At 44.5% G+C, this 15,851-nt stretch overlaps 1 protein-coding gene across 2 annotated transcripts in view; it reads left to right on the top strand.

The window, feature by feature from the left end:
- Positions 1-15,851, top strand: part of Slc6a3 (solute carrier family 6 member 3) — a 41,368-nt gene that overhangs the window by 4,531 nt on the left and 20,986 nt on the right. For both annotated transcript variants that reach the window (XM_076916332.1, XM_034523532.3), the window contains 2 exons: positions 791-922; positions 4,659-4,890. In XM_076916332.1, the coding sequence (XP_076772447.1) occupies positions 791-922; positions 4,659-4,890 (364 nt within the window). The remainder of the gene's footprint in view (positions 1-790; positions 923-4,658; positions 4,891-15,851) is intronic.

The following is a 15,851-nucleotide window of genomic DNA, read 5'->3' as shown; positions in this document are numbered from 1 at the left end:
ACCCAGAAAGCCTCTGACTTCGTGGCTTGGTTTCCTGACTGGCTGCAGGGTATGAAGAATTGCTTTGGGAAGGAAGGGCTGAAGCAAACCAAAGAGCACAGTGGCCTCATTATGTGCTCTTGAAATTGAGATGCCCAGAGTCTTAGCAGCTCCAGTAAGTGACCCAAAGACATAGGTGAGGGGACTCCCAGCTTCCTCATCCAAACCCAGGAGAAAGCTGTGGCTAGTCTCTGCCTCAATCACGGCCATATTTCAGAGAGCAAGCAGACTTGGGTGGAGGTGGCTTTTCTGCAGACCAAGCCTTGCAGTCCATCCAGCTCCAGGAAACTCCTGACAGCAGAAATTCAGCTCTAGTCTCCAGAAAGGCAGGCTATAAATGCCAGGATTGGGTCACAGATCCCAAGACCATAACCCTCAGGGGCAAATAGGCTCAAGACAAAGTTGGGCCTGGCATGAAGGGGCAGGCAGTGCTAGGAATTGGGCTGAGACGTGGCTCAGGGCCTTGACTGCCTTGGTTCTGGCTGAGCTCAGGACATGGGGTCAGGGGACAATCAGAGGCATTAAGGGGAATATGTCCAACAATGACAGTGGCTGCAACAGGCAATGAGGTGAGGTTCCCCACCAATCTAGGTAATCCCCTTGGGTGGTAGCTATACCAGGAGCCTTCCACTCTAGTCAGGAAGCTGGGTGACAAGGTCATACTTGAAGGTGCAACAAAGGGGTCCACATGCAGATAATGAAAACAGCCCCTTCTGTGGCCCCCAAGTTGAAGCTGTTGTCCTACGCACAGGTGCCTTCCTGGTGCCCTACCTGCTCTTCATGGTTATTGCTGGGATGCCCCTCTTCTACATGGAGCTGGCTCTCGGGCAGTTCAACAGAGAAGGAGCTGCTGGTGTCTGGAAGATCTGCCCTGTCTTGAAAGGTAATATGCAGGGATGTGCCTCCCCACACACACACAAGACATGCTGTGTCTCTGGGGGTTCAGAACAAGATGATACATTATGAGCAGGTTCTGATTTCCTAAACTGTGTGGACATGTGTACGTGCTCTTCTACTGTGGGTCATACCTTAAAGGCTGGTAAGAGGTCTTCTGGAACATTCCTTGCTCTCAGGTCAGGCTTCCCTGAAACTAAGGGATGGTATTTTTGTCAGTGTGTTAAAATGATAAGATAAAAACACCTATGAATCTGCCATGTGTCTATCAGTCATCTACTTACCTATCTATGGTCTATCCAGCAAGCACCATTAAAAAAAATCTATCATCTATCTATCACCTATTATCTGCCATCTAACTCCATTTATTACTCATTTATCTACTTATCATCTATATACATACTATCTGTTCACCTATCAATCATCTATCATTCACATACCCATCTACCAATTTATCAATCATGTATGTATCAATCATCTGTCTGCTTCAGTGAGCCCCAGAATGTTTATAAAAGGCCTCAGAACAGTGTAAGGCAGAGGTACCTTACACTGAGCCTAGTGGTGCATGGAGGTCATCCCAGATGTTACCTCCCTTGTCCCAGGAGATCCCAGCTAGAGAGCACAGTTCCTTCTGCATGGGAGATACTGACACTGAGAACAAGGCTAAGGACTTCTCCATGTGTTAAAAGCCAATCCTGGATCCACCCCAGCCCTGTTTACCACCAACCATCTTTGGATGACTCTTGTCCTAACCCAGTGCCATCCCAAGGAGTCAGAGTTCCAGGAGACGTCAAGACTCTTCTTGGAAAAGACCCAGTGATGTTCCCCTCCAATAGTTAGCAACGCTTGAAAGACTAGCATTGGGTTTTCTCAGAAGTATTTGAGCAGTGGCTGTATAGGAGAAAGCAGAGCCCCAGTTCCTCTGTGCAGCATCTGTGGGCCAGTGGTTGACACCCAGGACCAGACTTCTCTCTCACGGATGCTCAACCTATGGTGTGTATGAACATGCTGCTCTTGCACAGTGGAAATGTGAAATTCAGAGGCTGTTGGGCACAGACAGTAGGCTTCACGGTTTGGGATTCACAACTGGTAGGTGTTAAGATGGCAGAAAATTTTTCCCCCGGCCAAAATGATTCTCCAGTTCACAGTGAAATGAAACTGGGTAGAGGGACTTTATCGAAACCTCCATTCACAACTTTAGAGCCAGACAGATCCTCTGGATATGTGTGCTAGCACTGGATGCTCCCCCATTGTGATAAAAATGTAGGATTCAGCACTTAGGAGAGCTGCATGGGACTGTTTATGCCACCGTTGGTTTCTAACAGAGGGCTGCTGTGGCACTTGGGAACTCGGGGGCTTGAGGAGATAATTCTTGTGTTGAAGTCCAGTTACTATACAAGCTTTGTTGGCCAAGGTCAATGAGTTCAATGTAAGACCTTCAGGTGAAAGTGAATAGCTCTTGTCACGTTCGCCTAGACTATCGAGCAGTGCTAATGTGATTCAGGGACTACACAACACTTCTGAGGCTGTGGCTGTAGCCATGATCAGCTTCAACCAAACCTGGCTTTCAGGTGGCCATTTAGAACTGAACTGGAGACCCAGCCTGCCTGTCCTTGAATACAGGACATGTCCAGGTTGGTGGTATCCTGTGGCCATGTGATGCCAGAATTGGATCTGCTGGACTTTGGAGGCTCATGCTCCATGACATGTCATGTGACATAGATTTCCACAGAATACAACCAACCAATGCCTCAATCCTCACTGGAAGTAACAAGGACTGAAAGGCCAACAGGAAACCAGGAAAGGGGATTCAGTGCCCATGGCTGTGGCCAGCCCGAGAAAGCTAGTTAGCTCGACGTAGACCTGTTCACAGCACAAAGTTCTTTCTAGTAGTTGGGTATTAGTGATGGTGTACTCGACAGTCCCAGCACTAAGGAATCTGAGGCAGGAAGATTGCAAATTCTAGGACAACCCTAGCAGCATAAAAGGCTGTCTCAGAAAAACTCTTGGGCAAAACCACTAAAGCAATTTTTTTTTTCCTGTTTGTAAAGTATCAGTGAACCATTCTGAAGAGCTTCTCAGTACTACACAACTCTCATGACTAGGCCTGGGGCACGGTGGCTGAGCAGGCATTGGTACTGAGAGCTTTGTAGAGAACAGAAGACTGTGGCTATGTGACTGGGTAGCTGAGAGAACCTCAAGAATGTGAGCAGAGTCGAGTGAGCTGTGATGCCTTAGTTTTGGGTGATCCTATTCCCTACTCCTGGGCAGCTTTCAGTCCATTCCAAAGACAAGTCTGTAGGCAGGGGTGCTGGAGCAGAAGCGCAGGTGTGTGAGGAGCCTGTAGACCCCAGGTGTGGGATGTCAGTCAGAGTTGTTCTCACAGTTGTTCTCACAGCTCCCCCCTTCCCTCTCTCTCCTCTCTTCCCTCTTCCTCCTCCTCCTCCTCCTCCTCCTCCTCCTCCTCCTCCTTCTTCTTCTTCTTCTTCTTCTTCTTCTTCTTCTTCTTCTCTCTCTCTCTCTCTCTCTCTCTCTCTCTCTCTCTCTCTCTCTCTCTCTCTCTCTCTCACACACACACACACACACCTTGGCTTGTTCAATGTTGCACCAGCTACAATCCCAGAGGGACTTTCCTGTTTGTTTTTCTGACCCCCTCAGAACACATGCCTTCTCTTTCCTTCTTTATGTCTTCAAAAGCCTAAGAAAATTATCTGTATTTTCATGGCTCATAAATTTAAGCTCTACATGGACAATGAAGATGACAGTTAAAATATCCAGCACAATTATGTTATAAAAGTCTGAACAGTTCCTCAGGAGAAGTTGGGCTATCCTGTCTCTTGCTGATTTACCTGTACTTGGACGGTTCTGAGTAGCTATAAACAAGCTAGATGACTGTGTTTGTCCTTGATGTTCTTGGAGAAAGGGCAGGGGTAGGTACCAATGGCTATGTCTTGAGAGACTCTGGGTGGTCTTAACAGATGTGGATAGATATAGGTGGTTGTGAATGGTCCATATAATTCTGGGTGGTCCTATAATTTCCTGAGTGATCATAGACAGTCTTGTTACCCTTTGATAGTTTTGGATAAACCTGGGTTCTTGTGGGTGGCCAAAAAATGTCCTACTTGGCTTTTAATGATTCATGATGGCTCTGGAACTTTGGACATTTCTGGGTGACTCTAGGTGGCCTTTGATGGCTCTGTTAGCTTGGGTGTCTCTGGCAGCCCTTATGGTTGTGGATAATTCTAAAAGTTTGCTGTGGATCTAGTAGCGATAGCAATAGATAACTTTGCTTGGCTTTCCTTGGTGATTCAAGGAAGCTGTAGATCCTAGACAGGTCCTGAATTATCCTGGCTTTTGGAGTGACTGTGGTGGAAACAAATGGCCATAATAATTCTGTGTGGGTGACCCTGGGGGGGGGTCTAGTGTATCTATGGCTGGCCCTTGGAGGTATCTGAATGCTCAGAGGGTGGTCTCGGATACTGCTTGAAGGCCTTGGATAATCCTTCAGATTCTCATTGTCTCTCTGAGACATTGATGTATCTCTCTGGTAGATACAATTTGGAAAAGTGGCAACAGCTCCTCCATAATCACAGTATAAGATCTGTTACCCATCCTTCCAGTGTGTTATGGTGTTATGAAGTGCAAGGCATGTCAGTGCATCAGCTCAGAGTGTGTAGATGATGGGAAGGAACACGCTGCTGATGCTGGCTCTGCTGTCATCACAGGTGTGGGCTTCACTGTCATCCTCATCTCTTTCTACGTGGGCTTCTTCTACAACGTCATCATCGCGTGGGCACTGCACTACTTCTTCTCCTCCTTCACCATGGACCTCCCATGGATCCACTGCAACAACACCTGGAACAGCCCCAACTGCTCCGATGCCCATACCAGCAACTCTAGCGATGGCCTGGGCCTCAATGACACCTTTGGGACCACGCCAGCTGCTGAGTACTTTGAGTAAGTGAATGGTCAGTTCTTCCTGTCCTGCCTGGAGAATGGAAGGGTTGACAGGTCTGGGAACTCAGGAACAACACTGAGGACACCACCCTAACTTGTTCTCAAAGCTGTGCTGAACAAGTCCCTATCCTTGCCCATAGCTGCTGAGCCCTGTCCCGTATGTAGTATATTTCTGAATTGCATAAGGATAATCCCATACATGCTCAGCCAAACTCTAATGATGGTGGCCTCAGGAGGGATGGACCCTGGACTGTTGCCCACTTGTTCTATCCTGTGCCTATAGTGGGTGGGACAAAGCTGCTCAAGACACTGCAGCACTTCTTAGAAGAAAGGGGAGCTCTGGTTTCAGGCTCAGAACAAGCACGTTCTCTGTTAGCTCCATAAAGGGAGCTCTCTGGGCATCGCTGCCTGGGTGCCTCGGCTTAGGCAGGCTGCTGATAGGTTGTAAGGGCTGTCCTCTTGCCATGAGGTTTTCTTCTTTATAAACATTTCTTCACTTACTTCACTCTAGCCCTTTCCCATGCACGGCGCTAGCATTCCTTCCCCAATGCCTTCCTAGTTTTCTGTCTCCTTGCCAGGCCTGGCCTTCCACAATCCACCTGTAAGCTAGTACCCCTCCTGAAATTTGTTTTCCTGAGTCCCATCTCCCATCAACTCTTCTATACCCCTCTTTATCATGAGGTGGTCTATCCTGGAAGGGCTGTGACACAGGCCCACTATTGATCTCTCTTGGAGTCTAGGCATGTGTGCACAGATTCACTTACATGTGTGTGCATGTCTGTGTACATGTGTGCTTACATACATATACATGCACAAATATATATATGTGTGAGTATGAATATGAATGCTTGCCATAAAGAGCCACACTGTCAAAGGCAATGTTTTCCCTGAACGATTTTCAAGGTGGCAGCTATGGAGATGTAAATTTACAGTTGTGCAAGGGAGTCTGGCTCCTCCATGGGGCTCTGGAGCTGCCTGCCTCTCTTGGGACACTGCTGGTGCTGGCCAGCCCAACTAAGGCAGGGTCTGCTGATGTGTGGCTTCTGTGACAGATGAGGGGAAATGGCATCAAATCAGTTGATGTCAAGGTCAGGATTTTCCCATGGACACTGTTAGACAGAACTTTCACTGGTCTGTTTGAACATGTCTTATTACTTATGTTTAAATATATAAGAATTTACTTACCACTTAGCAGAAGAACCTGTAGCTGGGCCAGTGCCTCTGATCTTAGTACTCAATATGCTGAGGCAGGAGAATTGCACATTCAAAACCAGCCTAGACCACAGAGAAGAATCAAAAGCTTGGCAGCAGGGGCTTTGGCCAGTAGAAATAGAGCCATTTCTGCTTTAAGGACAAGCAGGTTCATTTGCAAAACAAAATGGCCTACCTTTAAAGCTTAAAGGTGCTCATTCAAGGTACTGAGATTCTGGGGAAGTGAAAGATAGCACTGCCCTGAACCTTTAGATAGAGGTTTTCCTATGGCAAGGAAATTAATGATGGCATTTCTCAAAGAATACTTCTACCATCTGTTGAAGTAGATTTTAGTGCACTTTTGAAATTCACTTTACATCCCAATCTCAGCCCCACTCCTCTCCTTCCAGTTCCACTCTCACAGGCCCCTCCCCCCAATTAACTGTTCCCCTTCTTTTCAGAGAAAGGGAAGCACCCCATAGGTACTAACTTTCCCTGGCACATCAAGTTGCAGCAGGACTAAGCACATCCTCTCCCACTGAGGCCAGATAAAGTAGCCCAGCTAGAAGAAAGGGGATCCAAAGGCAGGCAACAGAATCAAAGACAGTCCCAGCCCTGCTTCAATTGTTAGGGAACTCACGTGAAAACTAAGCTGCGCATCTGCAACAAATGTATAGGGGGCCTAGGTCCAGACCTTGCATGCTTTTTGGTTGTTGGTTAGTCTCTGTGAACCCCCATGGGCCCAGGTTAGCTGACTCTATAGGTCTTCTTGTGGTGTCCTTGATCCATTCGGCTCCCAAAGTCCTTTTCCCCACTCTTTCACAAGTCTCCCCAAGCTCCACCTAATATTGGGCTGTGAGTCTCTGCATCTGTTTCCAACATCTGCAAGTGAAGCCTCTCAAATGACAGTTGTGCTAGGCTCCCATCTATCCATCCCATAAGCAAACAGAGTATCATGAATAGTGTTAAGGGTTGGCTCTCTCCCATGGAGTAGGTCTCAAGTTGGTCCAGTCATTGGTTGGCCATTCCCTTAATCTGTGCTCCGTCTTCATCCCTGCACATCTTGTAGACCAGACAATTTTTGACTTGAAGGTTTTGTGAGTGGATTGGTGTCCCACTCCCTCCACTGGAAGTCCTGCCTGTCTACAGAAGGTGACCACTTCAGCCTCCATATCTCCAGCAGCTAGGAGTCTCAGCTGGGGTCACCCCCATAGATTCCTGGGGACCTCCCTTGACCCAAGTTTTTAACTCAACATAGAGATGTCTCACCATCGATTTCCATTCTGTCTCCCAGCCCTCTTCCTGCCACACACCTGATCCTCACACCCTCTCCCACCCAGTCCCCTCCCTCCCTCCACCTCTGATGTCTATTTTATATTGCATTCTGAATGAGATTTAAGCATCATCCCTTGGGCCCTCCCTGTTACTTAGCTTCTTTGAGACTGGATTGTATCATAGTTGTCCTGTATTTTATGGCTAATGAGAACATACCGTAATGCATGTCTTTCTGGGTCTGGGTTACTTCACTCACAATGATATTTTCTAGTTCCATCCATTTGCCTACAAGTATTCATGATATCTTTTTTTAATAACTGAGTAGTATTTCATTGCATAAATATACCACATTTTTTTATCCATTCTTTGGTTGAGGGGCATCTAGGTTGTGAATCAGTTTCTGGCTATTACTAATAAAGCTGCTATGAACATAGTTCAACAAATGTCCTTGTCCACCATAGGTGGAGCATCTTTTGGGTATATGCCCAGGCGTGGTAGAGCTGGATCCTGAGGTAGCACTCTTCCCAATTTTCTTAGAAATTGCCAAATTGATTTTCAAAGTGGTTGTACAAGTTTGCACTCCCACCAGCAATGGAGGGGTGTTCCCTTTGCCCCACAGCCTTGCCAGTATGTACTGTACTTGAGTTTTTTACCTTAGCTATTCTGATAGGTATAAGGTGGAATCTCAGTCATTTTGATTTTCGTTTCCCTGATGACTAAGGACGATGAACATTTTTTTTAAATGCTTCTTAGCCATTCAAGATTCCTCTGTTGAGGACTCTCTGTTTAGTTCTATACCCTATTTTTAATTGAGTTATTTGGTTTGTTGGAGTTTAACTTTTTGAGTTCTTTATATACTTTGGATATTAGTCCTCTATTGAACTTAGGGTTAATGAAGATATTTTCCCATTCTGTAGGCTGCTGTTTTGTCCTATTGCCGGTGTTCTCTGCTTTACAGAGGATTTTCAGTTTCATGAGGTCCCATTTATTGATTGTTGACCTTAGTGCCTGAGCCATTGGTTACCCTGGGGGGGATAACCAATGTTTTTCCATATGAAGTTGAGAATTGCTCTTTCAAGGTCTGTAAAGAATCAAGTTGGAATTTTGATGGGAAATTTGCATTGAATCTACAGGTTGATTTTGGTAAGATTTTTACTGTGTTAATCTTACTGATCCATGAGCATGTACAGTCTTTCCATCTTCTGATATCTTCTTCAATTTCTTTCTTCAGAAACTCGAAGTTCTTGTCATACACACCTTTTCCTTCCTTGGTTAGAGTTTCACCAAGATATTTTATATTATTTGTGGCTATTGTGAAGGGTGTTATTTCTCTACTTCTTTCTTGGTCCATTTACTGTTTGTTTAAAGGGGGCCTATTGATTGTTTTGAGTTAATTTTATATCCAGGCACTTTGCTGAAGGTGTTCTCTGGTAGAAATTTTGGGGGTTACTTATGTATACTATCATATTATCTGTGAATAGCGATATTTTGACTTCTTCCTTTCCAATTTGTTTCCCCTTGGTCTCCTTTTTAGCTGTCTTACTGCTCTAGCTAGGACTTCAAGTACTATATTGAAGAGATAGGAAGAGAGTAGACAGCCTTGTCCCTGATTTTAGTGGAAGTGCTTTAAGCTCCATTTAATTTGATCTTGGCTATTGGCTTGCTGTATATTCCCTTTATTGTGTTTAGGTATGTGCCTTGTAGCCCTGATCTCTCCAAGACTTTTAACATGAAGGGGTGTTGAATTTTATCAAAGACTTTTACAGCATCTGATAAGATGATCATGTGATTTTTGTCTTTCAGTTTGTTTATATGGTGGGTTACAATGGTGGATTTTCATATATTGATACTTCACCCCTGCATCCCTGGGGTGAAGCCTACTTGATCCTGATGGATAATGTTTTTGATGTTTGCAAGTATTTTATTGAGTATTTTTGTATCAATGTCCCTAAGGGAAATTCTTTTTTTTTTGAGTCTTTGTGTGCTTCAGGTATGACTGTGGCTTCATAGAATAAGGTTGGTAGTGTTCTTTCTGTTTTTATTTTGTGGAATAGTTTGAGGAGTATAAGTATTAGTTCTTCTTTGAAAATCTGGTAAAGTCCTTCTGGTCTGGGCCCAAGCACTGAGCAGATCCTGGGCAGCAGCTCTGCCCCTAATCTCACAAAACACAGAGAAAGTGGGCTTCTCAGAAGCTCTAACCCGGGCAGTAACACCGGCCCCAAATAGGGAGTAACTGGGACCCACTAGGACCCAGGAAGTCACTCCTGGCCTGGAGCACTGGTTCCTTCCTGTCTTCGCCTGAGCACTGAGCAGATCTTGGGCCCCAGCTCTAACCCCAGTAGTAACACCCACCCCACACAGTTCTGATACAACCAAGGTAATAGGAAATACAGGCCCGAGTCAGAGACAGGGCAGGTAGTACTAAGGAGATCCGGATGGTGAAAGGCAAGCACAAGAACATAAGCATCAGTAACCCAGAGTACTTGGCATCATCAGAACCTAGTTCTCCCACACAAGAAAGTCCTAAATTTCCCATATCACTAGGAAAGCAAGATTCAGATTTAAAATCACTTCTAATGATGATGATAGAGGACTTTAAGAAGGACATAATTAACACTCTCAAAGAATTTGAGGAAAACACAGGTAAACAGGTAGAAGCCCTTAAAGAGGAAACACAAAAATCCCTTAAAGAATTACAAGAGAACACAACCAAACAGGTGAAGGAATTGAACAAAACCATCCAGGACATAAAAATGGAAGTAGAAACAATAAAGAAATCACAAAGGGAGACAACCCTGGAGATAGAAAACCTAGGAAAGAAATCAGAAGTCATAGACACAAGCATCACCAACAGAATACAAGAGATAGAAGAGAGAATCACAGGTGCAAAGAATACCATAGAAAATATTGACACAACCTTTGTAAAAACACAAAATGCAAAAAGTTCTTAACACAAAACATTCAGGAAATCCAGGACACAATGAGAAGACCAAGCCTAAGGATAATAGGTATAGATGAGAGTGAAGATTCCCAACTTAAAGGGCCAATAAACATCTTCAACAAAATTATAGAAGTTTGGTAAAATTCTGCACTAAAACCATCTGGCCCCAGGCTCCCCTCCCCCCACATTGGGAGACTTTTAATGACTGCTTCTATTTGCTTAGAGGTTATAAGACTGTTTAGATAGTTTATCTGATCTTGACTTAACTTAGTAAGTGGTATCTATCAAGAAAGTTGTCCATTTGATTTAGATTTTCCAATTTTGTAGAATACTGGCTTTTGAAGTAATACCTAATGATTCTTAGGATTCCTCAGCATCTGCTGTTATGTCTTTTCATTTCTGATGCTGCTAATTTGGATACTGTATCTCTGCCGTTTTAGTTAGTTTGGTTTAGTGTATTCTTAAGGCCTGTTTGCTATTATAGTTTCCTTACTGAATACTCTAAGGAGAAAAAGGCCCCAACCTTACACACATGTATAATGTATAATATGTAAGGTTGTCATGTGTCCTTATCCATAGGAGCAGTATCTGACCTAAGTAGGGGGACCAGCAAGACTGTGAGGAAAGCAGTGTCCAAGGAACCCAGCTGCAGGGCTTGTTTGGGAGATCCATTAGTAACACTAAAGGAAGCTAAGAATCAAGTCATGCTTGAGTCAGGGTTAGCTTATACACAGAGAAAAGAGTGAGTATGTTTGTAAGCTCATGTGTCTTTCACAACTGCCAGATGGACTGAAATGTGGTTTAAAACACATGGAAAGAGCAAAGATGTCAGCATGGGTGAGGTGTTTGGGGGAACTGACTGATTTCTCTTTGGAAGATGTTGGGAGCACTGATTTCTCTGTGCAATTTTCAGATAAGGAAATTACAGAGGCAGTATAATTAGTCTATGTATTTGTGGTAATTGCTCAAGGAAAGAATGTTATCTTTTAAAAATTAGGCTGTGGAAGTCTGGAAAGAAAGGCCACAGAGCAGAGCTCTTCAACTCTGTAGTCCATGAAGGCTTGTAGCCCTGGCCAGACACTGAGCTATTACTAATGGTAACTAGGACAGAGGTGGGGACAAATAGACAGTGTAGATTGCCCTGTGAAGTTTGTAAAGACCAAGCCAGTTGGTTGGCAAGAAAGTTGTGTCCCGTAACACAAGCATTCATGGGCGGCAGTCTCACCATTCCTGTACAAATGTGATGTCACATCATGGACTTGGCAGCTAGGACATTGGTAGGAACAAATGTGAAAAGAACAGTACAAACATGTCTGCCTAATCCTTGGAGAACAGCAGCCAGGCTTCAGTGGGACACCCAACAGTGGTCATGTCATCTCCAAGCTCTGACTCCATAACCCAGCTGTCCAGGATGAGGTATGGTCCTCAGGTATGGCTAGCCCTACATGCAGAACTGGTCATTGTATGTATAGTCAGCTCAGTCCATGTCTACCAAGGCCAACAATGAAAGGGATGTCATGGACACTGACCACAGCAGGCCCCATGCCCCAGTCAGCCATCTCTCCCAGCAACTTCCTATCCCTGCAGCAGCTTCGAGATAAAGGTGATAGAAACTACTTCAGGGGAAAAATGAAAGGATGTGTCCTTGTGGGAGTGTATAGTCTAGAAACTGACCAACTCACAGTTACTTTTATTTCACTGACTTTTAAACCACTTATCTCTTTGTTTTTTAAGGGTCTTAAACCCAGACCCTTGAATATGCTAGACAAGGAATCTACCATAAAGTTACATTTTGTGTTGGATAGTTTTAGGTCAATTTGACAAAGCTAAAGTCATCCAAAAGGAGGGGATGCTTCCATAAGACTGGGCTGTAGACAAGCTTGTAGGGTTGTTCTGTACACATTCCAGCCGGGGTACATGGGATATCCTTGTGGTCCCAGAACTTGGGGGTATAAGTTTCCCACTTGAGACCAGAAGTTTGAGGCTAGTCTGGGCAACATATAGCATTATATAAATATCAGCTATGCCTTTTGAGATTGTTGTTCAGGTCTTAGTGATTTTTTGTTTACTTGTTTAATGAGTTACTGAGAATGGTATTTGAAATCTCTATTATAATTGTGATTTTGTCTCTTACACTTTATAGTACTAATGCTTATTGCTTCATCTGAAGCTCAGGTCTGTGTTCTGTTACACTTTACTATTTATTTATTTGTATTTATTCTCGTGTGTGTGTGTGTGTGTGTGTGTGTGTGTGTGTGTGTGTGTGTGCAGATGCTCCAGTGTGCACATGAGCATTTACAACTCTGTAGCCTGCATGTGGAGGTCAGAGGACGCCTTGTGGGAGTCAGTTCTCTCCTTGGTGCCAAACATCTTTACACTCTGAGCTCTCTCCCTGCCCCTGATAACTGTGTGTCCTGAAGTACACATGTTCACAAATATTAAGCCTTCATGTTGTCCCTTTAGCACCAGGAAATGTTTTTCTTGTTTGTATGCCTCCTTGTGAATTCACTGTTTCTAGTTATAAGCATGTTGGCCCCTTTTTATAATTAGTGGTTGCCTGGTAAGCCTGCTTCTTCCTTTTGATTTTAACCCCAATGTGTCACATTCTAAATGAGTGACTGGGAAGCAGCGTAAAGATGGTGTAAGAATCCCTGTCTTTTCACTGGAAGTAGTTGCCAGTATGGGTGAGTTTAGGTCCTCTCTCTTGGTGTTTTCTCTATTTGTCTGATTGATTGGTTGATTGATTGGTTGGTTGGTTGTTTTATGTCTTCCTCCTCTTTTGAAGTATTTGACTCTCGGTCTTATATTTATTTGCACTCTTGGGTAATAACCTTTAGACTGCCCATTTTTAGTGGATAACATTAACGCTGTAGGTCTTACCCATCCACCTCCCAGTGGTATCATCCAGCTTTTTATACCTTTCAGAGCCCGCTGTATTCCTCTCACCTTCCCCATGTCTCTTGTGTGATGTTAGCACAGATATTACACGTGTTGTAGCAGCACATTTTTCATGTACGTTTTTATGTGGTGTGAAGTTGCCAGCTGATTTTACTCAATATTTTTTCTTCTTTGTAAGCCAATTAAAAGAATCAGATTAATAGGGAAAAAAAAACAGAAAAAGAAGGTTTATTCAATATGGCCACATTGAGAAAGGGGACAAAACATTTCAGCAATAATCACACAAAGTCCATCTTTAGGGATCTCAACATTAGAATAAGGTTTAAGAAGGGGCCAGACTTAATGCATAACTAATCCGCCAGACATGGTGTGGCCCTAAAACACTGACCCCTCATTGTCTCTTTCCTAAGGTGGTATAACAATTTGTCAATCTCTCTTCAGAGAAAAGTATCCCCTCTGTCTGGCCCAGACTCTGGCTTTCTCTCTGCCAGCATGACATTCCTGTGGGACTCCAGTTTCTTGGGGTCCATTATCTCAATAGTCTAATGGCCAAAGGTGAGGGGCACAAGTGTCCCTTTAGAATGTCCTCATCCCTGCCAGACCAGCTACATAGTCCTACTTTCAGCCGTAATACTTCAGCATGCAGTAGAATATATCTGTGGAAAATATACCAATGAAGGTCAGAGCACTTGAGTTTGTGTCAGGCTGTTGGTTGTAACTGGTGGCTTTTCACTGCTCTTGGAAATGCTAACACAAACAATTCTGTCCTGTTGGTTTGTGATAAGGCCTTACCATGAAGCCTAGGTTGGCTTCAAAGTTGTGTTCCTCTTGCTGCAGCTTCCTAAATACTGGGATTACAGGGATTAACACACACTACCATACAGGATGGAGCCCAATCATCTTTATTAGCTGGTAGACTTGGTGACTTTTACACTACGATAGTATTTAGCAATTGTCTTCCTTTAGGAACATGAGGTCTGTTCTGAGAGGTCAGGGGGTGGGTGCAGTGTGGTCTTTCTGCAGCTTTACGCTTTGTGCTTGTGGCTCTAGGAGATTCCCTTGAAGGAGAGTTTAGCCTCTGTGATTTCATGGCTCTCTGTGACCAATACGTCCTCTTCCCTGACCAGTGACCATTAGCCCTGAGCGATCTGTGATAGTGTCAGCTCCAGTGGATATACCTCCTGATTTTAGTTTCCTGCAGACTGCACCCTGGTGTTCAGTGAGGACTTCACACACTTGTGAAGGCCAAATTGTGGGGATCCTTTCTAGAAGGGACCTTCTTCCCAAGACTCTGTCCTTCAATGTGCAGTTTCTTGGACTCTCTGAGCTCCAGTCCATTCTCCATACTCTGCGAGGCCCAGAACTGATCTCAGAACCCTGCCCTATCCTGACAGGGGTGGGGGCTCCTGAAGGTGAAAGTGGGCACTGGCTGGATTCATCCCCATGTGCTCCTCCCCAAAATCTCAGTCCTGGATTCCCTCCAGTCCAGTGTCTGGTTCCCCTTCCAGAAGGGCTAGGGTCCAGGCTATGTATGGCCTTACTTCTCTGTTATAGCACACTTCTGTGGGCAAGGCCATGGTCTAGCCTCTTCTATCTATTGCAGCATGCTCCCATGGGCAAATCCAGGGGCTGGAGGTAGAAATTTAGGCCCAGATCCTAACTTTGCTATTTGTTGGCAGAGCTTATTTTCTCTATGCCTTGGTTACTCTATCTGTAAAATGGGGAGAAGGGACCCAGAGAGACTGTATACATGATGGCCCTGGTACAGATTCCTTGTCAGGGCAAAAGACACATAGTCTAGATCTCATCTTGGAAGAGAACACAAAAGAACTGGTACTGTGAAGCCTTTCTCAGTGCTGGTGAGTATGCCAATCTATGTCTGGCCCTTCACACCACATAAAGTTCAGAAATTTCTGCACATCATCCCTAAATCACCTTACTTGTTGACTGCAGACCCCACTCTCAAGAGCAATGTCCCTACTGTGTAATGTGTGGCTTTCTGGGGCTATTGGTGAGGCTGGTTCCCATGTTATAGCTAGCCGAGGAGGTGAATAGCAGGTGGGATGGTGGAGAGCTGGACTTTCCTCTAAACTGTCCATGAGATCTTTTGTGTGTGTGCCATGAATTTGTGTGTGTATAATGTATGTGCATGTTTGCGTAGATGTGACACATGTACACATGTAGATATGCATATATGTGCAAATACATAAGGTATTCATGTATGTGCATGTCTGTGTTGAGAACAGAGGTCATCTCTGGCTCTCTTCTCTAATCACTTTCCATTTTATTGGATGGACTTATATGTTGTATGTACATATTCATGTGTGTCCGTGTGTGTGTGTGTGTGTGTGTGTGTGTGTGTGTGTGCATACACACGTATGTGGAGTTCAGAGACTGTTATCAGGTGTCTTCCTCAGCCACTCTTTGCCTTATTTCTGAGATAGGGTCTCTCACTGAACCTAGAGTTCATTGATTTGGCTAAGCTCGCTGGCCAGTGAGTTGCAGAAATCCTCCTGCCTCCCATATCGCATTCTAGCACTGGGGTTATAAATATGCACCAGCAGACCTGCCTTCTAATGCAAATGCTGGAAATTTAAACTCGGTTCTTAATGCTTACAGCACAGGTACACTGACTACTTAGCTTCCCACTATCCCC

This window comes from Arvicanthis niloticus, chromosome 19 (assembly GCF_011762505.2).
Source record: "Arvicanthis niloticus isolate mArvNil1 chromosome 19, mArvNil1.pat.X, whole genome shotgun sequence".
Taxonomy (NCBI): Eukaryota; Metazoa; Chordata; class Mammalia; order Rodentia; family Muridae; genus Arvicanthis; species Arvicanthis niloticus.
This window is presented reverse-complemented; position numbering and strand designations above follow the sequence as displayed.